The 26923-nt window shown below is 34.4% G+C and overlaps 1 protein-coding gene across 3 annotated transcripts in view; it reads right to left on the bottom strand.

Moving 5' to 3' along the window:
* Stard13 (StAR related lipid transfer domain containing 13) overlaps positions 1-26923 on the bottom strand; it is a 473503-nt gene that overhangs the window by 270224 nt on the left and 176356 nt on the right. For all 3 annotated transcript variants that reach the window (XM_013360729.4, XM_078016122.1, XM_078016123.1), the window contains one exon: positions 10706-10739. In XM_013360729.4, the coding sequence (XP_013216183.2) occupies positions 10706-10739 (34 nt within the window). The remainder of the gene's footprint in view (positions 1-10705; positions 10740-26923) is intronic.

Genomic DNA, 26923 nt, shown 5'->3' with positions numbered 1-26923 from the left:
CATTTATTATAAAACTCTTTATGAAGTATGTGCTATATTAAAAATCACAGTTCTTCTATTATTGTAATAAAATATTTTCACCAATACAATAAATAACCCAATCAATAAATGGGCTAAGGAACTCAACAGACAATTCACAGAAAAAAAAATACAATAAATCAACAAATACATGAAAAAATGTTCAGCATCTCTAGCAATTAGAGGAATGCATATCAAAACTACTCTAAGATTTCATCTCACTCCAGTCAGAATGGCAATTATCAAGAATACTAGCAACTAACTGTTGGAGAGGATGTGGGGGAAAAGGTACACTCATACATGGCTGGTGGGACTGCAAATTGGTGCAACCAATCTGGAAAGTAGTATGGAGATTCCTTAGAAAAACTGGAAAGGAATCACCATTTGACACAGCTATCCCACTCCTAGATTTATACCCAAAGAACTTAAAATACATATTATATATATATATATATATATATATATATAATACTACATTGATGCAGCAACATCAGTTCAATTTAAATAGCTAAACTATGGAACCAACCTAGGTGCCCTTCAACAGATGAAGGGACAAAGAAACTGTGGTATAGACACACAATGGAATATTACTCAGCCTTAAAGAATGAAATTATGGCATTTGCCAATGAATGGATGGAGTTGAAGAATATCATGCTAAGTGAAATAAGTCAATCCCCCAACCAAAGGCCAAATGTTTTCTCTGATATGCAGATGCTGATCCATAATGGGGGGGGTAGCGAAAAATGGAGGAACTTTGGCTTGGGCAGAGGGGAGTGAAGGGAGGTGGGGGGTGTGAGGGTGGGAAGGATGGCAGAATAAGATGGATATTACCCTATATACATGTATAATTGCACAAACAGTGGGACTCTGCATTGCATACAGCCAGAGAAATGAGAAGTTGTGCTCCATTTGTGTACAATGAGTTGAAGTGCATTTGGCTGTCATGTATAACTAAATAGAATAAATAATCATTAAAGTACAGAATGAGCTTTGATATCTTAAAATTTGGATCCCCTTATATTCTCCCTGTTCTGTTTATATACTTATGTTCACCATTAAAAATGCTTTATTATGCATCATTTGGGTCCTCAATAAATAAAAATTGTAGTGGAGATGATTATAAGAACTTTTTCTAGAATTAATTATTATTATTATTATTAATTATTATTGATAATAATAATGCAAGCAATAGCCCCTACATATAGATCCAGAACAGGAAACACAAATTTATGACTTACCATCTATTACCTCATATAATACATGTAATAATTACAAACAGGAAAGTTGTTATCCATATTCATAGATGAAGAAAACGAGGATTAAACAGATTGATGAGTTGCCTTGGATCATAAAGCTAATAAATGACAGAGGCCTAGAACCAAACATAGGCCTCTCTGTTCATTTGTTCTGTTTCTGAAAAGAACAATGTTCTTCAGTTTTGTATTAACAAAGGTAAAACATAAAGTTAATATTTGGGATTGTGGTGAAAATAGAAATGCTTTTAATAAATCTATTAAGGAAATTAATAATTTCTACAAATGTTTTAAATTAAAGAGTGGAAAGAAAGACACTATAACCCACACTGCTGACATAATGATTTTCATTAGCATACCATACTGATAATTGGAATGGATTCATTCAATATTGCCCTTCACAAAAACCATACCAATAGGAACTGCATTGTCCAAATCGGTAGCCCCTAGACTTGTGTGGCTATGCAGCATTAGCAATGTGGCTATGAATTGAGATATGCTATAAATATAAGATATACCCAGAATTTTACTAAAAAATATAAGAAATGAATGTAAAATAGCTCAGTAATTTCTATTTTGATTATTTGTTACAACTATATTATAGAGATTTGGCTAAATAAAATGTTACTAAAATCTATTTCACTGATTTCTAATTTTTTAGGTTTATAACAAAAATTTTTAAAATTTTTTTAGATCTTGATGGACCTTATTTTATTCATTTATTTTATGTGGTGCTGAGAATCGAATCCAGTGCCTCATACATGCTAGGCAAGTGCTCTACTACTGAGCTATACTCTCAATCCCAGTTTCATAGAAAATTTTAAGTTACACTTGTAGGTTGCATTATATTTCTATTAGACAATGCCATTGTAAACTACATATATATTTTTTCCAATAGCCAATTTTAAATAATTAAAATGTTTTAAACAAAAAAGGCAAAACAAAAAGTAATATCCAGTGTTACAATGTAGAAAATTTATTTGAGTAAAGCTTTAGTTTTAGTTTTTGTCTGCCAATTAATAGATGTATAAAATCTGACAAACTATTTCAAGTCTATTAACCATAATTTCTGTAAAATCAAAATTATAGTTATATTGCTTATCTCACATAGGGTGGTTACAAATATGAAGTGAATAATAATTTCATTCAGTGAAAAAAAGTATCAAGAACCTAATCCTTACACAAATGGTATGACTCTACATTGTGTACAACCAGAGAAATGAAAAATTGTGCTCCATTTGTGTACAATGAATCAAAATGCAACCTGCTGTCATGCATAACTAATTAGAAGAAAAAGGAGGAGGAGGAGGAGGAGGAGAAGGAGGAGAAGGAGGAGGAGAAGCTAATCTGTGGCAGGTACTAGGGATATAAAGGACCTCAGACCTGGTTGCTGATCTCAACAAGGCTACAGTAGACATTGTTGAGTAGATATTGATAGATATTATAGGACCAATGACAAAGACTATACTACAAAATGTCATGTAACTTGTTAACTCTGCTTAAGGATTAAGGAAAGTTCCACAGAGTCTTTTGCCTCTGATATGGCCTCTCAATTGTGTGCGAAAGAGTTTGCCAGGTAGAGAAGTTAGGGGACACATTGTCTTCACATCTCTGGTATAAAAGTGCAAGGTATATGGAAGGAACAACAGGGGGATTGAGGTCATGGCAAATAAAGGAGGAGAGGCAGTGGCTTGTTTCCAGTATTGGGGATTTGGGTTGAAAGCTTCTTAAGCTGAGGGAGAGAAGAGAAGCAAGGAACCACAGTTACTTTCTAGATTTTGCTGATGGTGCCCATCCATATTCTAATATAATTGTGGAATCTTTCTTCATTTCTTAGAGAAAAATGTTGAGAAGACATAAATATAAGTTAGCAAGGATTAATTAAATAGCATTCAATGATTAATTTCTTGAAAAATTATGTGGGGCAATTATTCTTTCTTCTCATGCTCAGGTCTGATCAATACATGCTCAGGTCTGATCAATGCCTTATAAAAGGACCCACATTTTCAATAGGATAATTGCAGGGCTGCTTAAGAAAAGGCATAGTCTCACAAATAAATCTGAGTCTGTAAGAAATCACTTATATCTCCCAGTGTTTCCAAAGACCTAACTCATTATTACAGGCAAATTTATATCAAAGTTACTTATCTGTAGAAATTCTCAGTCAATATGTAGGTGATTTAACATTTTCTGTGGGGCTATGTATATGTTAAAATCAGAATGAATGTATTGCAGTATGAGTGATACTTTCAAGATTATACATTTGAGTACAACATACTTACAAAAGGCATTTTTGAAAGCAAACATTATGACTGCTTTTTAACTTTGATATTTTCTTTAATGTAATTTTTTCAGAGATTCTGTTTCAAAAATGATAAAAAAATAAACACTGAGTAATCTCAGATTTATTTACAAGCTGAATATATTATAGTATCTAAAAAATGAAATAATGCTTTATTGTCAACATTTAATTTATATTATTTAATAAGTCAACATGCCAAAAATAGAGACCCCATATTCTAGACATCAGAAGAGATAAACTCATGTTCCAATTGAATAGAACTTTTATTTCCTTTTAAAATCAGAAAACAAATAAGAAGTAAGGCTGAAAAGATATTTTCCTAGTAATGTATACTATTTGCAATATATGATTCTGAACAACAGAGCAAATTGCTTCTCCAATGTTTCTAACTGAAGAAATTTTTGGTTGTATTAAAGGAAGATTTTTTTAAGATGATAATATCCTTTCCTTGTTGCAACAGATTACCTACAAAGCATTGTAATTGCTTTTTGCTTTCTGGTCAAGATCTCATATTTTCTTTTATTTTAAAATTTATTTTAATTAGGTATTATGACAGCAAAATGAATTTTGATTCATTGTACACAATTGCAGCACAACTTTTCATTTCTCTGGCTGTACTTAATGTAGTGTCACCCTGTGTGCAGTCTTACATGTATCTAGGGTAATGATGTCCATCTCATTCCACCATCATTCCTCCCCTCCTTCCCTCCTCTTTGCCCAATCAAAGTTCCTCCATTTCCCCCATGCCTCCCTGCTCCCTGTTTTGGACCAGCATCCACTTATCAGAAAGAATATTTTCAGCCTTTGTTTTTTTTTTTTTTTTAGCATTGGCTTACTTCACTTAGCACGATATTCTCCAACTCCATCCATTTATTGGCAAATGCCATAATTTCATTCTTCTTTAAGGCTGAGTAATATTCCATTGTGTATATATACCACAGTTTCTTTATCCATTCATCTATTAAAGGGCATCTAGGTTGCTTCCACAATTTAGTTACTGTGAATTGAGCTGCTATGAACATTGATGTGGCTGCATTACTATAGTATGCTCATTTTAGGACTTCTGGGTATAGACCAAGGATTGGGTCAAATGGTGGTTCCCTTCCAAATTTTCCATATTGGTTGCACCAATTTGTAGTCCTCCCCACAATGTATGAGTGTACCCTTTTCCCCACATCCTTGCCAATATTTATTGTTGTCTGTATTTTTGATAACTGCCATTCTGACTGGAGTGAGATGAAATCTTTCAGTAATTTTGATTTGCATTTCTCTAATTACTAGAGATGTTGAACATTTTTTCATATTTTTGTTGATCAAATGTATATCTTCTTCTGAGAAGTGTCTGTTCAGCTCTTTAGCCCATTTATTGATTGGGTTGTTTGGTGTTTTTTGTGTTAAGTTTTTTGAGTTATTTATATATTCTGGAGATTAGTGCTCTATTTGATGTGTGTGTGGCAAAAATTTGCTCCCAAAATGTAGGCTCTCTCTTCACCTCATTGTTTCTTTTTGTTGAGAAGCAGCTTTTTAGTTTGAGATCACCCCATTTATTAATTCTTGATTTTATTTCTTGGTGCTTTAGGAGTCTTGTTAAGGAAGTTGGAGCCTAAACCAACATGATGAAGATTTGGGCCTACTTTTTCCTCTATTAGGTGCAGACAGACCCATGTCAGAGCTCAGGTCCCGACCCAAGATCTCATATTTTCAAGTCTCTCACCTTCTGGAAGAACTGGAATCACTTCCCAGAAGACCACAAAAAGGAGAAATCAGGCAAAGATTGGTTTGTATTTAAAGTTTATTCTGGTCTAGCTTGCTCCAAAGACCCTGTGGAAACAATAAGATCAAATCTCTTGGAATACTTTAGTTTTGGTCTCCAGAAGTCATTTTCTTATTAACAATTCTATTTAGAAGGGACATGTAAGTAAGGGGTAATTAATCCTCATTACAAAAACAATGTGCCCTTGGGTTTAGGGATCCTTCCTGTGTTCCTATCATGTTCACACTCGGAATATCAGAAATAGAATGGAAAATATCTGTGTTTGATCCCGAAATGTGTTCAATTTCTTTACTGTCATTTTGCATTAACTATGAGCCTTGTGAGGGAAGACATTGTCTTTTTTCTTGTTTGCATTCCTCATAATGAACTAAAGTGGGCTCATACTTAATAAATGTATGAATTTCTAAAGCACACTAGTAGAAGTTTGTGAATAAGCAGTACAACTAATAACCTGCCCCACCCCAAACATATTCCCTGAGGTATATTTGTTTAGAGAAAAGTAGGTGATCTTAGAAATCAAATAGAACTAGACTCAAATTTCAACTCAGACACTTACAGAGCAAGTGTCTTGATTTTATTTCTTGACCCCTTAACACTTACTGTTTCTATCTATGTAGTGAATACAATACTTCCTACATTATAGGGTTGTTCTGAGGATTGCATGAATATAAAGAGGATATAATAATATTTCTGTGGTACATAACAAGCACTAATAAATATTGATCTTCTATATTAATTAATCTTCTTCAAACTGGGGTATTTGTCAATGTGCCAAGAGGGTTACAAAGTCAGGGCATAAATACTATGAACTTCTTCTTGCATATTTTTTTCTGGGTGGATAAAATAATTATACAAATATAAAACAATTATTTCAGGCTTCATTTAATCAACAATTTTTTGAGTATCTGATGAGTAGTAGCAGTCTGCTGGGTGCAAGTGATAAAACAGTAAATGAGACATGGACCTGCTACTACAGTAGAAAGGAAAGAAGAGAAGGGAAGGAAGGAGGAAGAAAAGAAAGAAAGGTAGGAAAGAAATGGAGAGAGAGAAAATATATAATTGTGAATTTTGACAGATGCTTTGAAGAAAGCAGAGAATTTGCAATGATAGAATTCATATATACTTCTTCAGCAAAAGTGAACAGCAAAGACTTTTCAATGTGGATAGCAATTTGGTTTCATGAAATAGAGGCAACCATGCTGAGAGTTAGGGAAGGGCATTGGAGGTGGAAGGAACAGCATGCAAAAGTCATCTGAAATTTTAAGATAAAGCATAAATTTCATATTTGCTGACTGGGCAACTCTCTTGACTCCCTGTTTCTCAAGATTCTTCCAAAGACATTTGGGACACGTTGCTTAGGAGAAGACCATGAATTTCAGCTTTGAGGGGCGGGAATGGTGGATAGAAAATGTTTGCCTTTTCCTTGTCTGTATTTAAGTTGGCAGCTTACAAGGGTTAACTAAGTACTCAGAAAACGAGTGCTCAGGGAATGAACTGGTACAATTCAAATATGGGGAGGGGAAGATTGTATTTTAACTAGATTTATAAAGTGGTTAAGCTTTATGTGGCACTTGCATTTCAAGATGGAGATTCACACCACTTAAAATAAAACTAAGGTTTCTCTTGGCATGGCTTGATGCTTTCCTTTTGCCCAATGTGAGTATATTGCCACAGAACGGTAGTTATGGCTCTTTCTATAGTCAAAGGAAATATAGTCAAAGGGATAATTTTGTTATATATCTTTGTATTACTAATGCCCTGCATAGTGTCAAAGACATGGTAGATGTTTAATAATGGGTTAAATAGAAGTTATAATTTCAGATTGGAATGGATAAAGGGTAGGGAGTATCTCTTGAGCTTAGGCTTTGATACTAAAATTAAACTCCAGTGAAATTTTAAAAAAGGTACACTCAATAGTACATGTTTTTGTTCATAATAATTTGAACATTCCTTTATACTTTTTATCTAATGAAGGTCACAGCATGATAGACATTAAATGAGATAACTCGCTCCTCTGTTGCTATAGTAGATATTTTTTTATTACTAGGCTAGGATCTTTTAGCCTCAGTGGACAGTTTCAACTGTTTAGAAATGAGTACAATTTAATGGTGTCCTCTCTTAATTTATTAGTGAGAATAATAAATGACTGGCCTTTAGGCCGCTTTATTAACTATGTTTTTTTATTTTTTTATTTTTTTAAAATTATTTTTTTAAGAGAGAGTGAGAGAGGGAGAGAGAGAGAGAGAGAGAGAATTTTAATATTTATTTTTTAGTTATCGGCATACACAACATCTTTGTATGTGGTGCTGAGGATTGAACCCGGGCTGCACGCATGCCAGACGAGCGCCCTACCGCTTGAGCCACATCCCCAGCCCTATTAACTATGTTTTAATGCTTGAAATCTCTCTTGCATTGGGTTCCACATTCACCCCTAATCGGTGAGACCAAAGGAAAACATGGGTTAGAACGTTTTAAAATACAAGAAAGAATCATCAGGAATTGTCTTGGAACGTTAAATAGTGGGCTTGGCTCATAGTCATATCCTTTTCCTATGTCATGGTCCACCTTGCATTTGAATATATAAGTGGCCCCTTTGGTTTGATAATCATATTACATATCTAGCAAAACAAACTGAGAGAAGATTTTGGACACTCCCACCATCAAGCAATGAAGAGGAGCCAAATTAGAAATGAAGAGAACTGACTTCACATTTTAGAAGCACCATCAACAATTAAAATGATTAATCATTTAATTTGAAAGATGAGTTTTATGAAAAAGACGGCAACTGTAATTGAAAAATCGAAGTGAAGGACTTTTTATATTTGAAAATTTGAATCAGGCTTCCAAAATTCTCCTATGATTTATATGTACAGAAAAATTGCTCTCAGACATCCTTCACCAATATATCCTACTCCCAGAGCACTTTCCATAAGTATTTATGTGAAAATTGATTTGACTCTTTTCTAGTTTTTGCTGGCTTGCCTGCCCACACAATATTTTTTTCTTGCAAAATGAAAGACTAAACGGCAGAAATGGCAGAGTGGTTAAGCAGCTAAGAAAGCACAAAGCATGCTACCCAAATACTCATAGATAAGCTCCACATTCTCTGAGTCCAGAACTATTACATCATGTCCAAGCATCCATGGCTGAACTTCCTCATGGAGATTTGTTAGCAATGTATTCGTCATTTCAGAACAGAAGTTAACTGCACTTGTTTACCAATTTCTCCACAATAGCTTTTATTGGACTAAAACTATTCTTCAGATATAAGCTGCACATGTTTATGATATGAAGACAATAGATCTCTTCCACTCCAATTGTCAAATCTCCAGAAGAAACATTTTATTTGTCTAAGGGTTTCACAGGCTTCTCACTTGTGAAAAGTCCTAATTAGGTCATTTCTGGAGTGAAGCACATTCTTTGCTGAGACAAATGTATCATCAACTCCTTGGATTCAGGTTGGAATCTCAATAAGAGACATGAGGCACAAAGGGTTCTACTTGGTATAATTTACTATTTGGACACATTTGTACAATTTTAAGAGGGCTTTGCTTATTTCCCTTTTAGATGTCAGGTGGTTGAAAGTTAAATATAGTTAAAGTTCCAAGCATAAATGTAGACATAGATAAAAATGTGCATGTTTGATGCTACAAGCATTTCATAGCAGGAGGAACAAATTCTGATTGATAATTTTAGTGAGATGGCTGCTAGGCCCAGCATACTCCCTGAATACACTTTATCACTTCATGACAAAGTTCCATCTAGTCACTATAGCCCATGGTCTACTGAAAAGTCCTCCTTGCAAATCTTTCCAGGAGCTAGAAGAATAGCAGTTCCCCTTATTCAGGGGTGACATGTTCTAAGAACTGCAGTTGGTGCTTGAAACTGTGTGTAGCACCAAATCCTACATATACTATGCCTTTTTCCTTTACATACATGAACGGGATAAAGCTTAACTTATCATTTAAACACAGTGAGAGATTGGCAGTAAGTAATAATAGAACTATTAGTGCATTATACTACAAGAAAATTTCTAGTATCACTACTCTTGTGCTTTGGGGCCATTGTTAAGCAAAATACAGGTTACCTGAACATGATCACTGTGATATCACAACAATCAATCTGCTGACAAGCTAGTAAGTGAGTAGTAGGAGGGTAGCACAGATAGTGCGGATGGAGAAGAAAGGGAAAAATTCACACTTGAGCAGGATGTAGTGGGAAATACAGATTTCATCATACTATTCAGAACTGCATATGATTTAAAATTTATGAAATGTTTTTTTTCCTGGAATTTTCCATTTAATGTTTTCAGACCAAGGCTGACCTCAGGTAACTATAACTCTAGACCCCCAAACCATAGATAAGTAATTATTATATATCCCAGAGATCAAGTGGTAATATTAATAGGCACTAAAGCTAAGATCTGGAGTTTTTGAATAATGAACTAAAATTGGTTCTTAACAGATGATAGAAAAATGAATATACAAAAATGGAAATAATGATGATTAACAATGTAGATGAAGGCAGCATTAGACTGTTATTTTTAGAGGCATTATTTGACAAGTTTATTTCAAAATCAGGCTTTAATGATAAAAACTCAAGAGAAAAGAAGTTTTAATTTTCATATTGAAGCAGTTCAGAAACATGTCATTCTACCAATATGAAGGAAAAGGATTTTGAAGTGGCTCTTTTCCATGTTTAAGTATGTAAATGCCAATATGACCTAAGGACTGATAAGGAGATTTCATGTTGTATCCACAATGAACAGGAGGAGATTTCAATCTTGCATCCACAATGAAGAAGCCAAGAGTAAAAGAACAGCTGCTAAAGGGTGGTAAGAAGCTGATTCAGGTAGTCATTACTCTTACTTTACAAAGTCACTAAAATAAAAAATCAATAAATTAAGATAGAAAATAGCTGGACTTACACAAAACATCTCCAAACTCAAAGACATTGGAGATGGTGGCCTCATACGTACTATTTTCTCAAAATCACTTCTCTTCTAAGCAGATTTTTCAGTACAGATATAACTTTCTATCTAATTCCTATTGAATTTATAGCATACATTTTAAGATAAAGACTACTAATGCAAAACACGTTTTCTCTGTATGAAATCAACCTTACCAAATGGGGATAAACATACAAAATAATGGCATGAGGATTATGAAAGAACAAAGTGAATTAATTCAGTCTCCAAGATGTATAACATATTCTGATTTAACATCACACAGTATCCATCGACTTTCTATCAATGATTCAGAATACTCATGGCATGCTTAAATTTATAGGGATTAGACAAAACTCTTCAAACATTTTCTATCAATAAACAGTAAAACACAGCTGATCAAGGAGACTTACCTGCTCTTTCTTTGCTTCGTTTGTCAGAGAGCACCTGTAAAAAATCATGACTCTCTTAATATCTCAAAATTATACCATTTTGTCAAGAATATTATCATCATGCTCAAAACAAGAGTCAGTTTATAAAATCAGAATCAAAGGGCCTCCAGAAATAAAAATAAAGTGCCAAATGAAGCATTAAAATTGAATTATTTGAGGGACTACACAACTCATTTGGAATTATAAAAGTAATTATAATACTGATGGGGAAGATGCATCAAGTTATTTTTCTCTGACTTAAGTAAAGTTTTGCATCTACTTACTAACAGAGAAGACTAAATTCCAGTTTCTACCGATTATTCTACTGCCCTCAAATCACATGGAATCTCCTTAGTGCTAAATCCAGTCCCTGCCTCACTTGATTCCCCAATAACACAGCAGCTAATGCAGCTGACCGCTCCTCCCTTCTTCTTTTTTTATTCCAATTTGTTATACATGACAGCAGAATGCATTACAATTCATATTACACATATAGAGCACAATTTTTCATCTCTGGTTGTATACAAAGTACATCATCAGAAAATGTTCCTTCTGCCCTTCTGTTCTCCCACTCTGTCCCTGCAGTCTTTTCTACCCTCTGGCTGTTCCTTATCATTTTACTGGTTTGCTGCCCTTTGCCTTTGTCCTCCTTACAGGTTAATTTCATTTACTTTAGTATTATTTTGTTTCATCAGGGATTGCAGTTGGGCTTTCTCTCCTTATTTTGTAGGTTCTTCCATAGTGACATCATTTACTTTCTGTCCATATTCTGATAACCTTCAGATTTATATCTCCAACCTGGATTCTTGCCTTGAGCTCCAGGTCAATGGAGCCAAGTGCTGAGTGGACATCTGATTTATACATGCTTTAGTAGGCACCTTAAACTCCATGTGTTCAAAATTCAGAATCCTCTGCTGCCTTCCTAAAACCTCCTCTCCACTCTCTTGGCCAGACACTTCCAGATCTAAACTGATCCTCTTTCTATGTTCCTTTCTTAATGAATGGCATCACTATTCAAATCAGGAACCCAGAGCTCATCCTTTATCTCTCTTCCTGTTCTCAACAAATCCTTGTTGTCTACTCCCAAATCTTACTTTAGTCAATCCATCACTTTTCATTCTTACTTACACCTCCTGGACAACATACAGGTCTTACCTAGGTAACTCAGCTTCCTAACTTCCTAGTTTGACTCCAGCCTTATTTCTCTTATTCACAGTTTAATCTTTCTAAAAACAATGTGATTACATTAATTGTCTTAATACCCTTCAAGAATGAAATTATGGCATTTGCTGGTAAGTGGATGGAACTGAAGACTATCATGCTAAGTGAAATGAGCCAATCCAAAATAAACAAAGGTCGAATGTTTTCTCTGATATGTGGATGCTGACTCACAATAGGTTGTACGGAGGAAGCAGTGGAGTGTCACTGAATTGAATGGGGGAAGTGGGGGAAATAGGAGTGATGGGAAAGACAGTAGAATGAATCAGACATAACTTTCTGTGTTCATGTATGAATACATGACCATGTATAACTCCACATTAGGTACAACCACAAGAATGGGAAGTTATACTCCATGTAGGTATGATGTGTCAAAATACATTCTACTGTCATGTATAACTAAAAAGAACAAATAAAAAAAATTTTAAAAGACCCTTCAATAGTCCCCCATGACCCTAAAAATCAATACAGTGCAGAGGTTAGGATCCTAGGTTTAGCAATCAGAAAGACAGCTACTATCTGCATGACCTCAAGAAAGTTACCAAATTTCTTTGTCTTATTTCCTCATCAGTAAGATGGAGTTTCTTGAAGAGGAGTAAGTACAATAATTCATGTGATATATAATGAGACCCATGAGTATCATAGAGGAAGCATAAAGTAAATACTTGTTGATTATTCTGAAATAAATTCTGAAAAACAGAGGGTTACATTTTATTTTTTCAAAGTATCAGGTAAATAATACTCTATGGGAATTTGGAATGAAAGAGGCAAAATGCTGACATAAAGTTTTGTTCTACATATCACAGCTCCTTCCCAACCCTTTTTCTATTCTCTTATCTATCTCTATCTGTATCTCTATCTCTCTTTCCCTCCCCACCTTCCCTTATTTCTCTGTTCATACTTGCCCTGGGGTAATAGCAAATTCACAAAACTGTTGGTGACTGACAATGAGAAGAGTCTCTCTTCCCATGGATATTCAAACATTAAGGGGTACCTACCATCTGAGGATAAACACAAGAAACGAACCTTCAATGGCAAGCCTCCAGACACTGTGACACACAGGAGGGGAAAGATTTCTCAAATAATTTTAAGTAAATGCCTATTTTCTGCTCTAGAGTGAACCCTATGCAACCAATAAAATGGTTCTGACTTGGGTTGGAAGCAAATTTATTTAATGACTAGTTGACCTGGAATAACAAGTAGGGTAAAATTAGAAAGCAAAATACGTTGTGTTACCTGAATGTAATATAATATTAAAAATTATTTTCCTAAATTCAGCAATGTTTTAATAAGCATATAAACATAGAAATAACCTGGTAGAATTATTCATGTTCAGCTATTTAAAAAATTCTCATTTAGGAGTTAAGAAGAATTGCTACAGAGAAATTTCAGCCTGAGGGTTTGAAGAGGAAGTAAAATATAATAAATAGGCTTCTTTGACCATACCTTGAGATAGAGTACTAATAGAGTTACTCATACATTAATAATAATAATTGCTGAGAGCCATAGCCAGTCCAAATGACGCATGGCATTTTTGCTAGAACGGAGTGATTGAGAGGTGACGCCAGCAAGCCATTGAGATGATAATGGTTATGTTAAGCTGTGTATATTAGACCCCTGCTGTCCGCCTCGGCCTGCTACTTTGAAGTTCTCACAGGGATTCCCCGAGAGTTCCCACTGGTTGGGGAAGTGCTGGAGGAGGGATTTCTGGTTGGTGGTTCCTAGAGGAGCTGCGTGGGTGGCGCGTTCAGGAGAGTTCCAGGGGAGCGTGTGTGGAGTGTGCTGGTGGAGTTCAGAAATAAAGTTTGTTCCTGCTTCAGTGTCTCCTGATTTGTGCCCAGCCAGACTGCGGCAAATAATAATAATAATAATAATAATAATAATAATAATAATAATAATAATAATAATAATTTCCCTTGATACAAGAATGAAAGGTCAGATTACTTGACTCCAAACATAAATCAATGCAACCCAAGTGAACCAGGGATTCTCAGATAAAACAGAGCATTTGACAAAAATATGATCAAGTATTATTTTGTCCTAAATATAAATATTCCATAAAAGGTACATGTTCATGAGATTATAGTGAACTCTAGAAACATAAAGAAAAGATACAACTTGGAGAAAAATGTGGGATGATGTTTAAACATATTTAAAAATCTGAACATTGTAAATATGAAGTGTCATTTGAAAAAAGTAGCATTTTTTTGCTAAATTAAAGCAACAAAAATCAGTGTCCTTGAATAATGAAAAATATTACTGAAGTATAAAGATGTTGAAAATATTTGAAAATGAGCCCCTGATGCATGTAACCATTTCAATTCTTTGTAAAACAAGAAGCAGAGGCATAGGAGCTCTCATTTCCTAGGAAAATTATTAAAGAAAAGAACAAATATAAAATATGCATTTTCTATAACATGTTAATCTAAAAATTCATAAGTGTGATGGTGAACATGTATTTTTATGAATATATGACAATATTTTAACATGATAATTTTTACTTAAAATTACTAGATCCCAGGGACTAGGGAGAGGAAGTAGTGGGGAATTATTGTTCAATGAGTACAGAGTTTCAGTTTTGGAAAATGAAAGTTCTTGAGTGGATGATGTTGATGGTTGCACAATGATGTAGTTGGATTAATATCACTGTACTTAAAAATGGTTAAGATAATAAATTTTGTGTTATGTGTATTTTATTGCAATTACAAAAAAAAAAAGATCCCTGAGGAAAAAAAATCATGAGATGCACAATCTAAGGCAACCCCATATGTTGAAACTTCTACTGTATCATAATTCAAACTCCTCTGTTTAGAAATCCAAATAATAGAGTAGAAACTCTTTAGATCTCAGCAATATAACACATTTATAAGATACTTCTCTAAGATACAAATTGTGACATAAGGATAGATAATAAAGAAACTGCTACTCTCAGATAATTACTTATCCCTGTCTAATAATCATGAGATTATAGTTAGCTCTAGAAACATATAGGAAGGGTAAATCTTGAAACAAAATGTGGCATGATGCCCGCTATTCACTGGAGCCAGTATAATAAGATTACATGTCTTTAGACAATTCATGGGTTCTTTCTCTAGATATTTTATTAAATAAATATTTGTTGAGTGCTTAGTTGGTATAGAAATGTATAGAAATAAACATTTGCTGAGTGCTTCAATTGTTCTTTCTGTTGTACAATTGTCTGGGAGCAGATAAGTACCCAAATTGGAGATTTGAGAACTCTAGAATTGCTAGAATTATCTCATGGGCAATTCATGAAAAATTGTTAGAATTAGCTCATGGATAGTCTCATAGAAAAATCATGATTGTGGGTTTTAATACTTATCACAGACCACAGATGGCAGAGACCACATTTGGGTGACTTTGTTTCTTTCTTGATTAGTAGTATTAGAGTCACTTGCCTCATTTGGTGAGATATCCCAGAAGGTGGTAAATTTTCTAGTGCTTCTAAAGTCATAGTAATTATAAATCCATGTTCATACATACTTTAAGGATAAAAAATATTTTAGGTATTTGTTCTATGATAGGGCTAGATTTAAAACAATTGCTTTTGGGAATAGATTTATTCAAACATGTATCCTTTGCCTACTTATCCAATTATGCTAGACTAAAATATATAACTATATTAGATAACCATGAAAGCACCCAGATAAATTTTTATTGGTAGACTAGGGCATGTAATAAATACTTTACCTACTATAGTAGTAGTCAAATAGAAAGCTTTTTCAACACCTGCTGCTTTGAAACACAAAAGACTCATTTGTTCTCAATGCCCTCATATAAACCTTGAAAACCAAAAGCGTCAAATATACTTCTAAAGTAAATAAAATCATAGGTAAACATGTAAGTCATTTTACTATGTGTCCTTTACTTTATCCAGAACCCACCTGTTGATTTCAAACTCAATAGATTATATTTAGTAGTGGCCTTGATTTAAATATTACTGAATAATGCCTAAGTAGAAATGAGTGGAAAAGGTTGATCACCAGATTACCACTGGAAATTTGTTTCCTTGGACAATGTAAGATCTGTAAATGTTACACACTGACTTTGGTCCAAGTAAGTTAAGACTGACTGTTTCGTAGGTGAAAAATATCTCAAATAGAAAAAGTAAAACCTTTTCCTAAATCTCTCTCCATTAGCTGTCTAGTAGATTGAGTACATATTACAGGTAAAAATGGGGAAGAAATATTTCAAAGCATTATAATCTCTAATAATTTTAAGAGTTTCAACCAAATTATCAGTTAATGAAGTAATAAAAATATGATGTTATTTATTTATCTTACTGAATTATTATTGACTTTAAATTTGAATTTGAAATATTTTGATCATAGCCATGATGAGAAGTACACAAAACCTTTTTATTTATGAAAAAATTCTCTATAGTGGTTCCTGCCTAGCTGTTAAAGCTATCCTTTCCCAACTAGTTTTGAGAAAATGTTAGACAGTGGGAAGGAGGGGAGAGAAGGGAAAGAACACAGACTTCCTCAAATACTTATGCCATGAAAGCCAAGGAAAAATATTCTAAAAATTATAGAATATATTATATAATTTAAAATCTACTCTTTTCCCTATAAATCCAACATATGTAACACTTATTTCCAGTGCCATATAAAAACCTCAAGAAACCTTAAACATAAGAGACATACGAAAACTACTTTTGTGGTTTTAAGCATTTTTCAGTTTAGCCCATGATGTATAAATCTCTGTTTCTAAATATAAATTTTTGTATGTGTATATTAGTATTCAAATATTTGAAATAGAAGTGTGTAATACATAATTTCAGACATTTAATGCAAAAATACCTAATCTTTATTAGTTCAGTGAGTCTGAAGTGATGTTATTTAATAAACCATGGCATTTTAATAAGCATTCTTCACATCTGGTACTAATAAAAAGGATTTTATATTTTACTGTTAGCAGTTAAGGAAAAAACTGTGGCCGTAGTTTTGCTATTTGTCACAGATGGCATAGACCACATTTGGGTGGCTTCACGTCCTTCTTGATTAGTTTACATGAAGGGACCACTTGTTTTCTATCCTTCTGTGTATGTTTTATGTAAGAGTTGTGCCAAGTCTCAAGAATGAATAAATGAAGAAAGGAATACATCAAATGAAAAAGAAGTTTTTTAATAACAGAACTGATTATAGAAGTTTCCTGGGTCTAGTTTAGTGAATAAAATTTATTCTAAAACAATGATCCCAGGCATTTTGCATCTGGACAAATACTTTAAGTAAGTTTTACAGAAGTGCAACAACTCAAAAAGACCTAAGAACTTCCATTCTTTTGTACAACTGTATTCACTCTAGGCCAATAAATGGTCAATCCTTCCATTCAAGGCAGGGTTTGCTAGAACCCTGTGTGACAGCCAGCAGCCGGGGATGGTGCTGCTGAAACAGCCAGACAGGAATCGGGGTTTCCAGATGCCCTTTCATTTTTGAACAGTCCTTTTGCAATCATGAATCTGAAATACAGGTTTCACTGTTCCCTCTTGCTCAGACATTTTTGTTCTCCTCTCTTTAGATCCTGTACTCAGTGTCCCGCTCCAATATGGACATATGACTTGGGCTGTGCTCTGACTCTCATTCACCCCAACCAACAAATTCTTTCTGTTTTACTCTGGAAGATATACTTATCTGGAAGAATCCATGCAAGAGTATAACACATGCCACATGTATTTTCACTAGACTTTGAAAAATTAAAAATTAATGACTAAATGCACACAAGCATTTGCCAGACAGTAATAACAAAAAATATTATGCTCTGAGATGCTTTTAACAAACAAAAGCTCTGAATATAAAGCCAAAGAGTTAATTTTTGAGAAATAAAGAAATGGGAATCTGAACTAATTAACTCAAAAATCAAACATTTTCTGTTATTTAGCTCATAATTCTATAATAATCATAAAAGAGTATTTTGTTTCATGATTGAAATAGGGATTTCCTAGACAAGTAATCAGGTCAAGACCCAAATAAAAAGCATTTCCACCATCTTGGACTTTATTATCTAGCTTTAAGAAACACCTGATCCATTCTAGGATAATTTTGTGGGTAAAACACCAAACTTTGATAATCTAGAAGGATAGATAAGACATACACACATAACACTATTAGAAAGCAACTAATTGCAGATTTATTACAATATGGAGTTATCTGACTTAGATAATAAGTTCAGTTAACATTTAAGAATAAAGGTGATGGTTAAATAGTTTGTACGTGCAATTGAAGACCTGGCTGACTTAGAATGAAACTGAGTTCTTACTCCCTGAATAAAATTCCAGGATAAGACAGAAGACAACCCCCTACCACCAACAACACAAAGTTTATAATACTACAGAACAAGTATAGGAACAAAGGTGTACATAAAACATACTGATTTCCGAAGAGGAACGAGTGGTGGATCTCATAGAGAAAATCAGAGATGTTTTATAAAGAGTAATAGGCTCATAGGAAGAGTAAGAGGGGAAATTCAGGGAGGAGGACAATGTGTATGAGGGGCAGAAGAAAGCAGGGGTGTCTAGAGAAATGAAAGCATTATGATATTGCTGCAATATCAGTTTTGGAGAAGAGTAGAGAGTGATGTGGTTAGAAGGATAGGATTGGGCTAGATCATGAAGGAATTTGCATACTACATTTAGGAGTTGAGAATGACTTTTATGGGTAATGAAGACTCTAAAATGCAGGTTTTATAATGGCAAATCTGGAGCCACCACAAGGGGTAGACTGTGGATAGGGTGAAGAAACTGGATACAATCCAGGGGACTGTTACAATGGACCATGACTAGGTAAAACATAGGGCTGGTACTAGACTGTGTGAGGACGGACAGGTATGAGTCATATTTACAAGGGGACTGATTAAAAGCAAAGAGAGGAAGCGAGTGTGAGAGGGAGTGTCTTGAATAGTTTCCAGGTCTGGGATACCTGGTTTGTGGCAGTGTCACATTGATGAAGATGAGTGATAGGAGAGGTGTGGAAGGGAATTCTGTTTTTGGGCACCTTGAGTTTGAAGTGTCTGTGGGATACCAGCTGGGACTGTATAAAGAAGCTAGAGCTCAGTAAAGTGGTCTGGACTGAATGAGTACAGAATATCAATAATTCCAACTTTGAACAAGTATGAGGTTGTTCAGAAAAAGTGATTTTGCTAAGAAAAAGAAAGGTAAAGGCAAAAATCTGGGTATGATGGTATTTATGAGGATGAAAAGATGAAAGGATGACTAAAAAAAGCAGCCAGAGAAGAAAATAATGTAGTATATATTAGAAGAGGAAAGATTTTAATCAGCAGAAGTAGATTAATAGCAAAGGGCTGAAAATGGCAACTCTGAAGTTGGTAATTATGAAGTGACCTTGGCCAGAACCAGGGGATAGCAATTAGAATAGAAAAAAAGGAATAAATAAAGTAATATAATCTCAAGAAACTCAGAAAAGTTGAAGGAAGTCAAATTTCTAGTCTTAGGAGGTAATTTGATGAAGCACTTTTTTAAATTAGAAGAGATTTCAATATATTCACAGACTAAGGGAAAAGAACTTGTGAAGACCATAGTTGCAGATTCCAGGAAACACAGACCCACAGAAGGGTCTAAGAATGGGTCCCAGAGAGCAGAGCCAACTGGAGAAAATAAGGAGGGTGTGGATATTGACAGTCTGGCTGTGGTGGACAGCTAATAGTTGGGGTTCAATTCTCTTAGGACATGAAAGACAGGTGTAAGGGGGTCCTGGAGCTAGAGAGGAGCATAGGAGAAAAGAGTTTTCTGTTTGTAAAGCAACTTCTGTACTCCTGTAGTGCTCAGAATATAGTCTCACATATACCTCCACAAATTATTCTCTAGTTAATTCACAAATGTATCATCTCTCTTCAAGTAAATGTGAAGAAATGACAATTCATCTCTATTTCTTTTAAGCCATTGTGGTATACAGGCTGAACATCCCTAATACAAAGATCTGAAATGCTCCAAGATCTGAAACATCTTGAGCACTGACATGATGCTGGTCTGGTCAGTGGACAATTACACACCATGAATTTTGTTTCATGAACAAAAATTTCCAGAATATTATGTAAAATTACTGTTAAGATATATTTAAGGTGCCTATAAAATATAAAAGGACTTTGTGTTAGACTTCAGTTACATCCCTAAGATTTATCATTATTTATATACAAATAAGCTTAAATATGAAAAACTACAAAATTCAAGACACTTCTGGTTCTAGGCATTTAAGATAAAGAATAGTCAACTTGTATTAAAAAAACTTGCTTTCTTGATTACAACTCTTACTAGTTACATGAGTATTCTTCACTTGGCTAAGACTTATGTATAAAAGAGAGATAGTAATATAGACCTCACATAAATGTAAAGATTAAATTTTAAAAATTGTGTATTATCTCCCATCTATTGAATCTAGCAGTAGACTGAACACAGATTTTTTAATTCAGTCTGAATAAATGCATAGTCTGAAACACATGTGTATGTTTATATAAAAATGTCCTTCTTTTTAGCTACTGTTTTTAGTTTCATCTGTAACTCTAAAATATATTGCCTAACATTAAAGAAGTTTTGGGAAAGAGTCATTCTGTCACATCCCAATTTTGTCCCTAAGTAGTCATACCCTTTACCTATTAGGTCTATTTAAAAGAGATCAAGATCAAGAGTTTGGTTTAACTGTTAGCACTTTGTGGTCCTCCTTGGGTAACATGCCCCAGGGTTTGCCTGTTTCATAGCCATATTTGCTTTGGCCTTCAGGCTTGTTTTTATAGCCTAGTACTTCCAGCTTTCAAGATTATATAAGATTAAAGTAGCATGTTTTATTTAAAGCTTCATTTTCTTTATAGGAGTAGTGCAGTTAAAAAAAAATCCTACCAAAATCCTGCCTCATAAGCCAATGCCTCTAAGGCCTTGACTCATTCAGCTGAACATCGGCCAACAGAATAATTTCTGACACAGCCCTGGAAAATGTCAGAAATGGATGGCCACACCTCTTTCTGGACCCCACTCAAGGAACTTCCTGGATAAATCCTAAGGACTTAAAAAAATTAAAAATGATCCTTAAGAACATTTTTTCTTTTAAGTATGGAGGAAACAATGGTGATGTTGGGTTTTTATCCCTTCATTTTTAATTTGAAAGCCACAGAATAGTCAATTGTTTAAGGAAATATTAATAAGAGATGAAGTACAGGAGATAATAATAATATAGTAAGTATCACTGCTTTTATCTGTTAATAGAGATGTAGGACCTTAAAACTTATTGACCCAAATGTAATTTCACATCATCTGTAACACAACAGTTGCATAAACACTGCTGCATGCTACCATTTTAAGAAGAGAAAATTATTCCTCAGAAATGGAAAGATAAAATATAAAAGGTTGTGGTGATGGTTGGAAGATTTTTGGCTCCTCCTAAAAGCCCAACAGCTGAAAGGAATGGTCTGAAGTTCTGCTTCTCTGTTCCTGCCAACCTCTACATAAAAGTTCTGAGTGAGATGGAAAAAAGGAATGTAGCAGGAAAAAGAGACTTAAAAAGCAAGGGTGATGGGTCTCTGATGTGAAACCCACAAGCTCAATAGACAGCCATTGTGTAGTTGAAAGATGATTTTTTTTCTTATGCTTATTGTCTCATCATCTCATAACTCTAAGCGTCTTCTATTTGCAAAATGTACTGCTCAGTTCTTCCCCCTCCTCTCCCTCTTTCCTTCCCCTTCCTCTTCATTTTCCTCTTCCTCATTTTCTTTTGTACTGGGGATTGAACCCAGAGAAACTTTACCATTGAGCTACATTTCCAGTCCTTTTTATTTTTTATTGTGAGACAAGGTCTCACTTAGAGCTTCACTAAGTTGCTGAGGTTGGCCTCCAACTTGTGATCCTCCTGCCTTAGTCTACCGATTGCTGGGATTACAGGCATATGCCACCACATCCAGCACCACTCAGATCTTCTGCTGTGGGAAGTATTTGCCTGTCTTGGTCCATCACTCTTTTAGTAAAGAAGCCATACTTCCATAGGCTGCTCACATCAGTGGGAGCGTCAAGGAGGGGATGGTATATACCAATACAGATCCTATTCACCTCACCTCTTATGGATGGTTTTGACTCCAGGATTTGTCCTGGGTCTGGTTAAGCCTTCCTTAGAACTGCACTGTAGCCTGAGACTCCTCCATCCCTCTCTCCTTTCATTCATGTCAGATGTCCACTGTAGCCTGGAGGCTCTTCTCACTTTTCCTTCTTCCCTTTCTCAATGAATCTCTTGTGTATCTTATCCTATCTTGATATCAGCTTCTTGGCAGACATGAACTAACACATTTATACGTTGTCTTATTTTTGTTTCTGGTCCTAAGCACATATTTATAGACAAAAGAACAGAAGCAAGTGAAGATTTAATGAACTGGCGAAAGGGATACTACAACTTTATGACCTATCTCTGTTCCATCTCAAGGCCTAAGGCTCCTGATTCCCTACAATCTTTCATTTCACAGATATTTACTGAATGAATACTATGTTTTTGTCTCTAGAGTGTATCCAAGAATAAAGAGCTGCTACTGAAGAATTTAAAACAAGATGTGTGATATGAGATCATTCTGTTGCAAAGTAGAAAATGAATTTGTGAAGAACAAGGACAGGTCAGAGGAAGAAAGTCTGGAGGCTGGTGCAGACATACAAAGAAGTCAGCATTTGTAACGGTAGCCCCAGTGTAGAGAAAGGAAGTAGAGAAATATAAAATGGGGAAAATCAAGAACACTAGTGATTCAGCAGAAATTTGCTCTGGACAAGGGCCCTGAGTTATGCTCTGGGAACACAGAGAAAAAAAGACACGTTCCCAACCATTCAGAATTATTTGTCTTTCTTTCAAAAATGTGTAAGTACAGGAACTTTTATTTTCTTCAGTTCTTAAAGTCTAATGACATAATGGAAATCAGGAGGGACAAAATTCAACACTCCTTCACCTATAAAATAAGAATATGGCCATAAGCCTAAACCACAGATGACACACAGAAGCCAATTACAATGGAAAATTCTGCCAAAATAAGGACGATGAGAACACTCCCAAATCTCCAGCTCTGAACAGGATGCAGCCTTGTCCAAAAATAAGTGTCACAAGAGTGGAAGGCCTGGTGATGATCTATAACTGGAACTCTCAGTACCAGGAGAGTGTGGGAGAAGCCGGAGTCCCCTTGTGAGCAGCTCCCTATCATAAAAGGAAGTCAGGAAGTATTAGGAAATGGGGGCTTTGGGAGATGATTAGGTCATGAGTGCAGAATTCTCATAAATGGAATTAGTCCCTTTAGAAAAGAGACCCCACAAAACTGCATGTGTATTCTACCATGTAAGGACACAGCAAAAAATCACCATCTGTGAACCAGAAAGCCAGCCCTCACCAGACACCAAATCTGCTGCACCTTGATCTGGGATCTCAGTCTCCAGAAGTGTGAGAAATAAATTTGTTCTTTATAAGCTAAGTGATTTATAGTATTTTGTTATAGCAGTCTGAACAGACTAAGAAAGGGGATGCAATTCATGGTAGGCTACAATTGGGAGAGTTGGATAATTGAGACAGAAACAGAATGACTATCAAAGTCTAAAATATTTATTATCTGGCCCTCTGCAGAAAAATATTTGCCAAGAATGTCCAAAAATTAGAGAAGACTTGCCCCTGGGACAAAGGAAATAACAGAATTGGTGACAGAATATTTATGACAAAACAACAAACTGTCTCAACTATCTTCCACACCAGCCTTAGGATCATATTATTCCTTTGCAAATAGGACATATAATTTAAGTGTGAGTAATAATGGCAACGGGACCACTCAGGGACTGGCTAAAAAGTTCTTTGAAAAAAAAATCAGAGAAGATAAGAATAGAACAAAACTACATCACAAAAAAAATTGCTCCAAGAAACTCAATAAAAATTCAGAATAATATTTCTCCAGAGTTTCAATGATCTCTTTTCAGAAGTTTCTACACTAAAAAAGAAATAATTATTAAAAACATATATTTTTAAACCACTTAGACAAAAAAAGTAGGCTGACAAGGCCTTAGATTGAAATAGAAGAGAAATATAATAATGTTGCAGACACAAATAGCATATATAAAACTGGTTTTCCTAGAAAAGAGAACAAGAAGGACACATGGAAGCAGAAAACGTTTATGAAATAAAAGCAATTTAAATTTGTTGCTTGATGAGTCACCTTGTGATCCAGAATATAAAATAGAAGTAATGTCAAGTTCCAGTGAAGTTATTGGTATAACCTTCCAAATAGTGAATAATATAAGCATCTAGAAAACCTTCAATGCCAAAAAAGTAAAGTTTTATTTACAAAAACCTAAGAGAAAAAAAAATGTGGCCCCCAAAATGTATACCTAGTCAGGTGAGAAATGTGTACACAAAGTGTCCAACATACCTTTTCTTGGTCAGTCTGGGCCACTGTAAGAAACGACCATAGATTGGGTGCTTTATAAACCACCAAAATTTATGCTTCACAGTTTTGGAGATTGAAAATTCCAAGATAAAGTTGCTAATATGATGTCTGATGATATTCTGCTTCCTAGTTCATAAATAACCATGGTTTTAATGTGTCTTCACAAGGCAGAAGCAGAAAGGGTCTCTCTGGAGCTTCTTATTAGGGCACTAATCCCATACAAGAGGGACCTACCTTCCTGGCTTAATCAACCCACCTCTAAATATTAGCACATCTGGATTAGGTTTCAATATATGAATGTGGGGAGGAGGGCATAAACATTAATTTCATAGCAGTACCTCCTTACAAAATGCAGTTTGATTGCAGAGACTAAGAAAAATTACCTCAGACATGGAGACATAGTGAGCATTAAGTCCATTTCAAATCAAAATCAAGATCTTCCATAGTTATAGTTCTTTCATCATAATTTACAGTTATCTCTATTTTTATTCTGACAATATTAATAATAATATTATTATTATGTCAATTATGATGATGATGATGTCAAAATAATCACATAAAGATAAAGCTCAAAAAATATGGAGGACAGTTGGAAAGGTGTAAATGTGTTCATTTTTCTTATTTTTTATAACAGATACTACTTAAAATTTAAATATGTAGTTTATAAAAGCATTATGAACACAACTGTTTAGTTTTTTTCCATATTTCTTATTAACTCAAATGAATAGTTGTGATCTGATTTCTTGTGTGTACACAAACTTTTAAGTCCAGCAATTTCTTTTCTTTTTTTCTCATCTTCAAATAAAGTATAATAAATTATGATCATAACAAGGCTGCTGCTTACACAGAAATGACATTTAAAGCAAATTACCCTATCTTTCTTCAGGTGGCTGAATTACACTTCTTCCTAACTAATGGCACAAATGTCTGAATTTCAGACTCCCTTCTTCTTGTAACTGGGCACCTCTGAGAAGGGCACAACCTGCACTACGTTTGTTATTTCTTTTTTAATCATGCTTTCTTTAGAAGAGGTTTTTTTACAGCCTTATTGAGGTATAAGTGACATAGAATAAATGGTGCAGATTTAAAGTGTACAAGTTGATAAATTTTTACATAAGACTATACCCATGAAAATATGGCCACAATTAAGATGATAAACATGTTTGTATCTTCCGTCCCCAAATTTCTTGGTACTTTTTATAACCTCTTCTCTCGCCCTTTCAAACCTCCCACCCACCCTAACCCTCAGATCTGCTTTCTTTCAAGAAAGATTGAGGGACTTATAAAATATTTATAATATGTTTTTTGGCCTCTTTCACTTAGTATAATGTATTTAAGATTCATTCATATTGTTGTGTGTATCAATAGTTTGTTCTATTTATTGGTGAGTAGAATTCCATTGCATAGAGATGTCACAATCTGTTTATTCATTTGTCTGTTGATAGACAATTAGCTTACTTCCAATTCTGGACTATTACAAACACAGCTGCTATGAAAATTGATATAGAATTTTTATATGGATATTTTCTTCTTATTCTTATGAAAGTGATATGATGGAACTGCATGATAGGCATATATCAGCCAAGCTGTTTCCAAAGTACTGTACCATTTTATATTCCCATTAGCAGTGTGCAAGAGTGCTGGTTATTCCACATCCTTGTCAACATGTGGTATGGAAAAGTCTTTTTAATTTCTTCTATTCTAATAGGTATATGGTGGGATTTAACATTTTTTGTAGTTGTAATTTGCCCTTACCCAATATCTAATAGATTGAGTTGCTTTTTCATATGCTTATTTACATCTCTATGCTGACTTTAATAATTGCTTTCAAGTCATTTTCCCACTTTTGAAAAAGTTGATTGTGTCCTCATTACTACATTTTTAGAATTATTTATATATTCTGGAAATAAGTCCTTTATTAGAAAAGTGATTTATGAAGATTTTCTCCCAATCTATGGAACATCTTTTTATTCTCTTAGCAGTCTCTTTTGAAGAAAGAAGTCCTTAATATTGAAAATATCTAATTTAGGATTTGTTCTTTTTATGAATTGTTTTTGGTGTTATATCTAAAAATATCTTTGTCTAAGCCAAGCTTTATATTTTATATTTGCCTATGATCCCTTTGGAAATAATGTTTGAATGTGGTGAGAGGTATGGGCTAAATTTCATTGCTTTTGAATATATATTCAATTTGATATCCAATTATCTCAGCACCATTTGCTCAAGAGACTATTTTTTTCTCTACTGAATTGCCTTTGCTTCTTTGTCTCATTTCTTTTGCATTAATTAATTTTTTAAAGATTTTATCTCCTTAGTTGACTCACTGTCACACATTTTACTGCTACATCAGTTATAAACCACCAAATACACTGTTGCCATATTTATGCATTTACCATTTCCATTGACTCCTTGCTCCTTTGAGTAGATGCATATTTACCTCTGATACAATTTTCCTTTTGCCTGAAGGTCTTTAATATTCTTAGAACTACAGATGTGCTGGTAACAATTTTTTATTGTTGTATGCATAAGACAACGATTATTTCACCTTTATTTGAAAGATTATCT

The sequence above is a fragment of the Ictidomys tridecemlineatus genome, chromosome 6 (genome assembly GCF_052094955.1).
Source record: "Ictidomys tridecemlineatus isolate mIctTri1 chromosome 6, mIctTri1.hap1, whole genome shotgun sequence".
Taxonomy (NCBI): domain Eukaryota; kingdom Metazoa; phylum Chordata; class Mammalia; order Rodentia; family Sciuridae; genus Ictidomys; species Ictidomys tridecemlineatus.
Note: the sequence above shows the minus strand (reverse complement) of the source record. Positions and strands in the feature narration are given on the sequence as shown.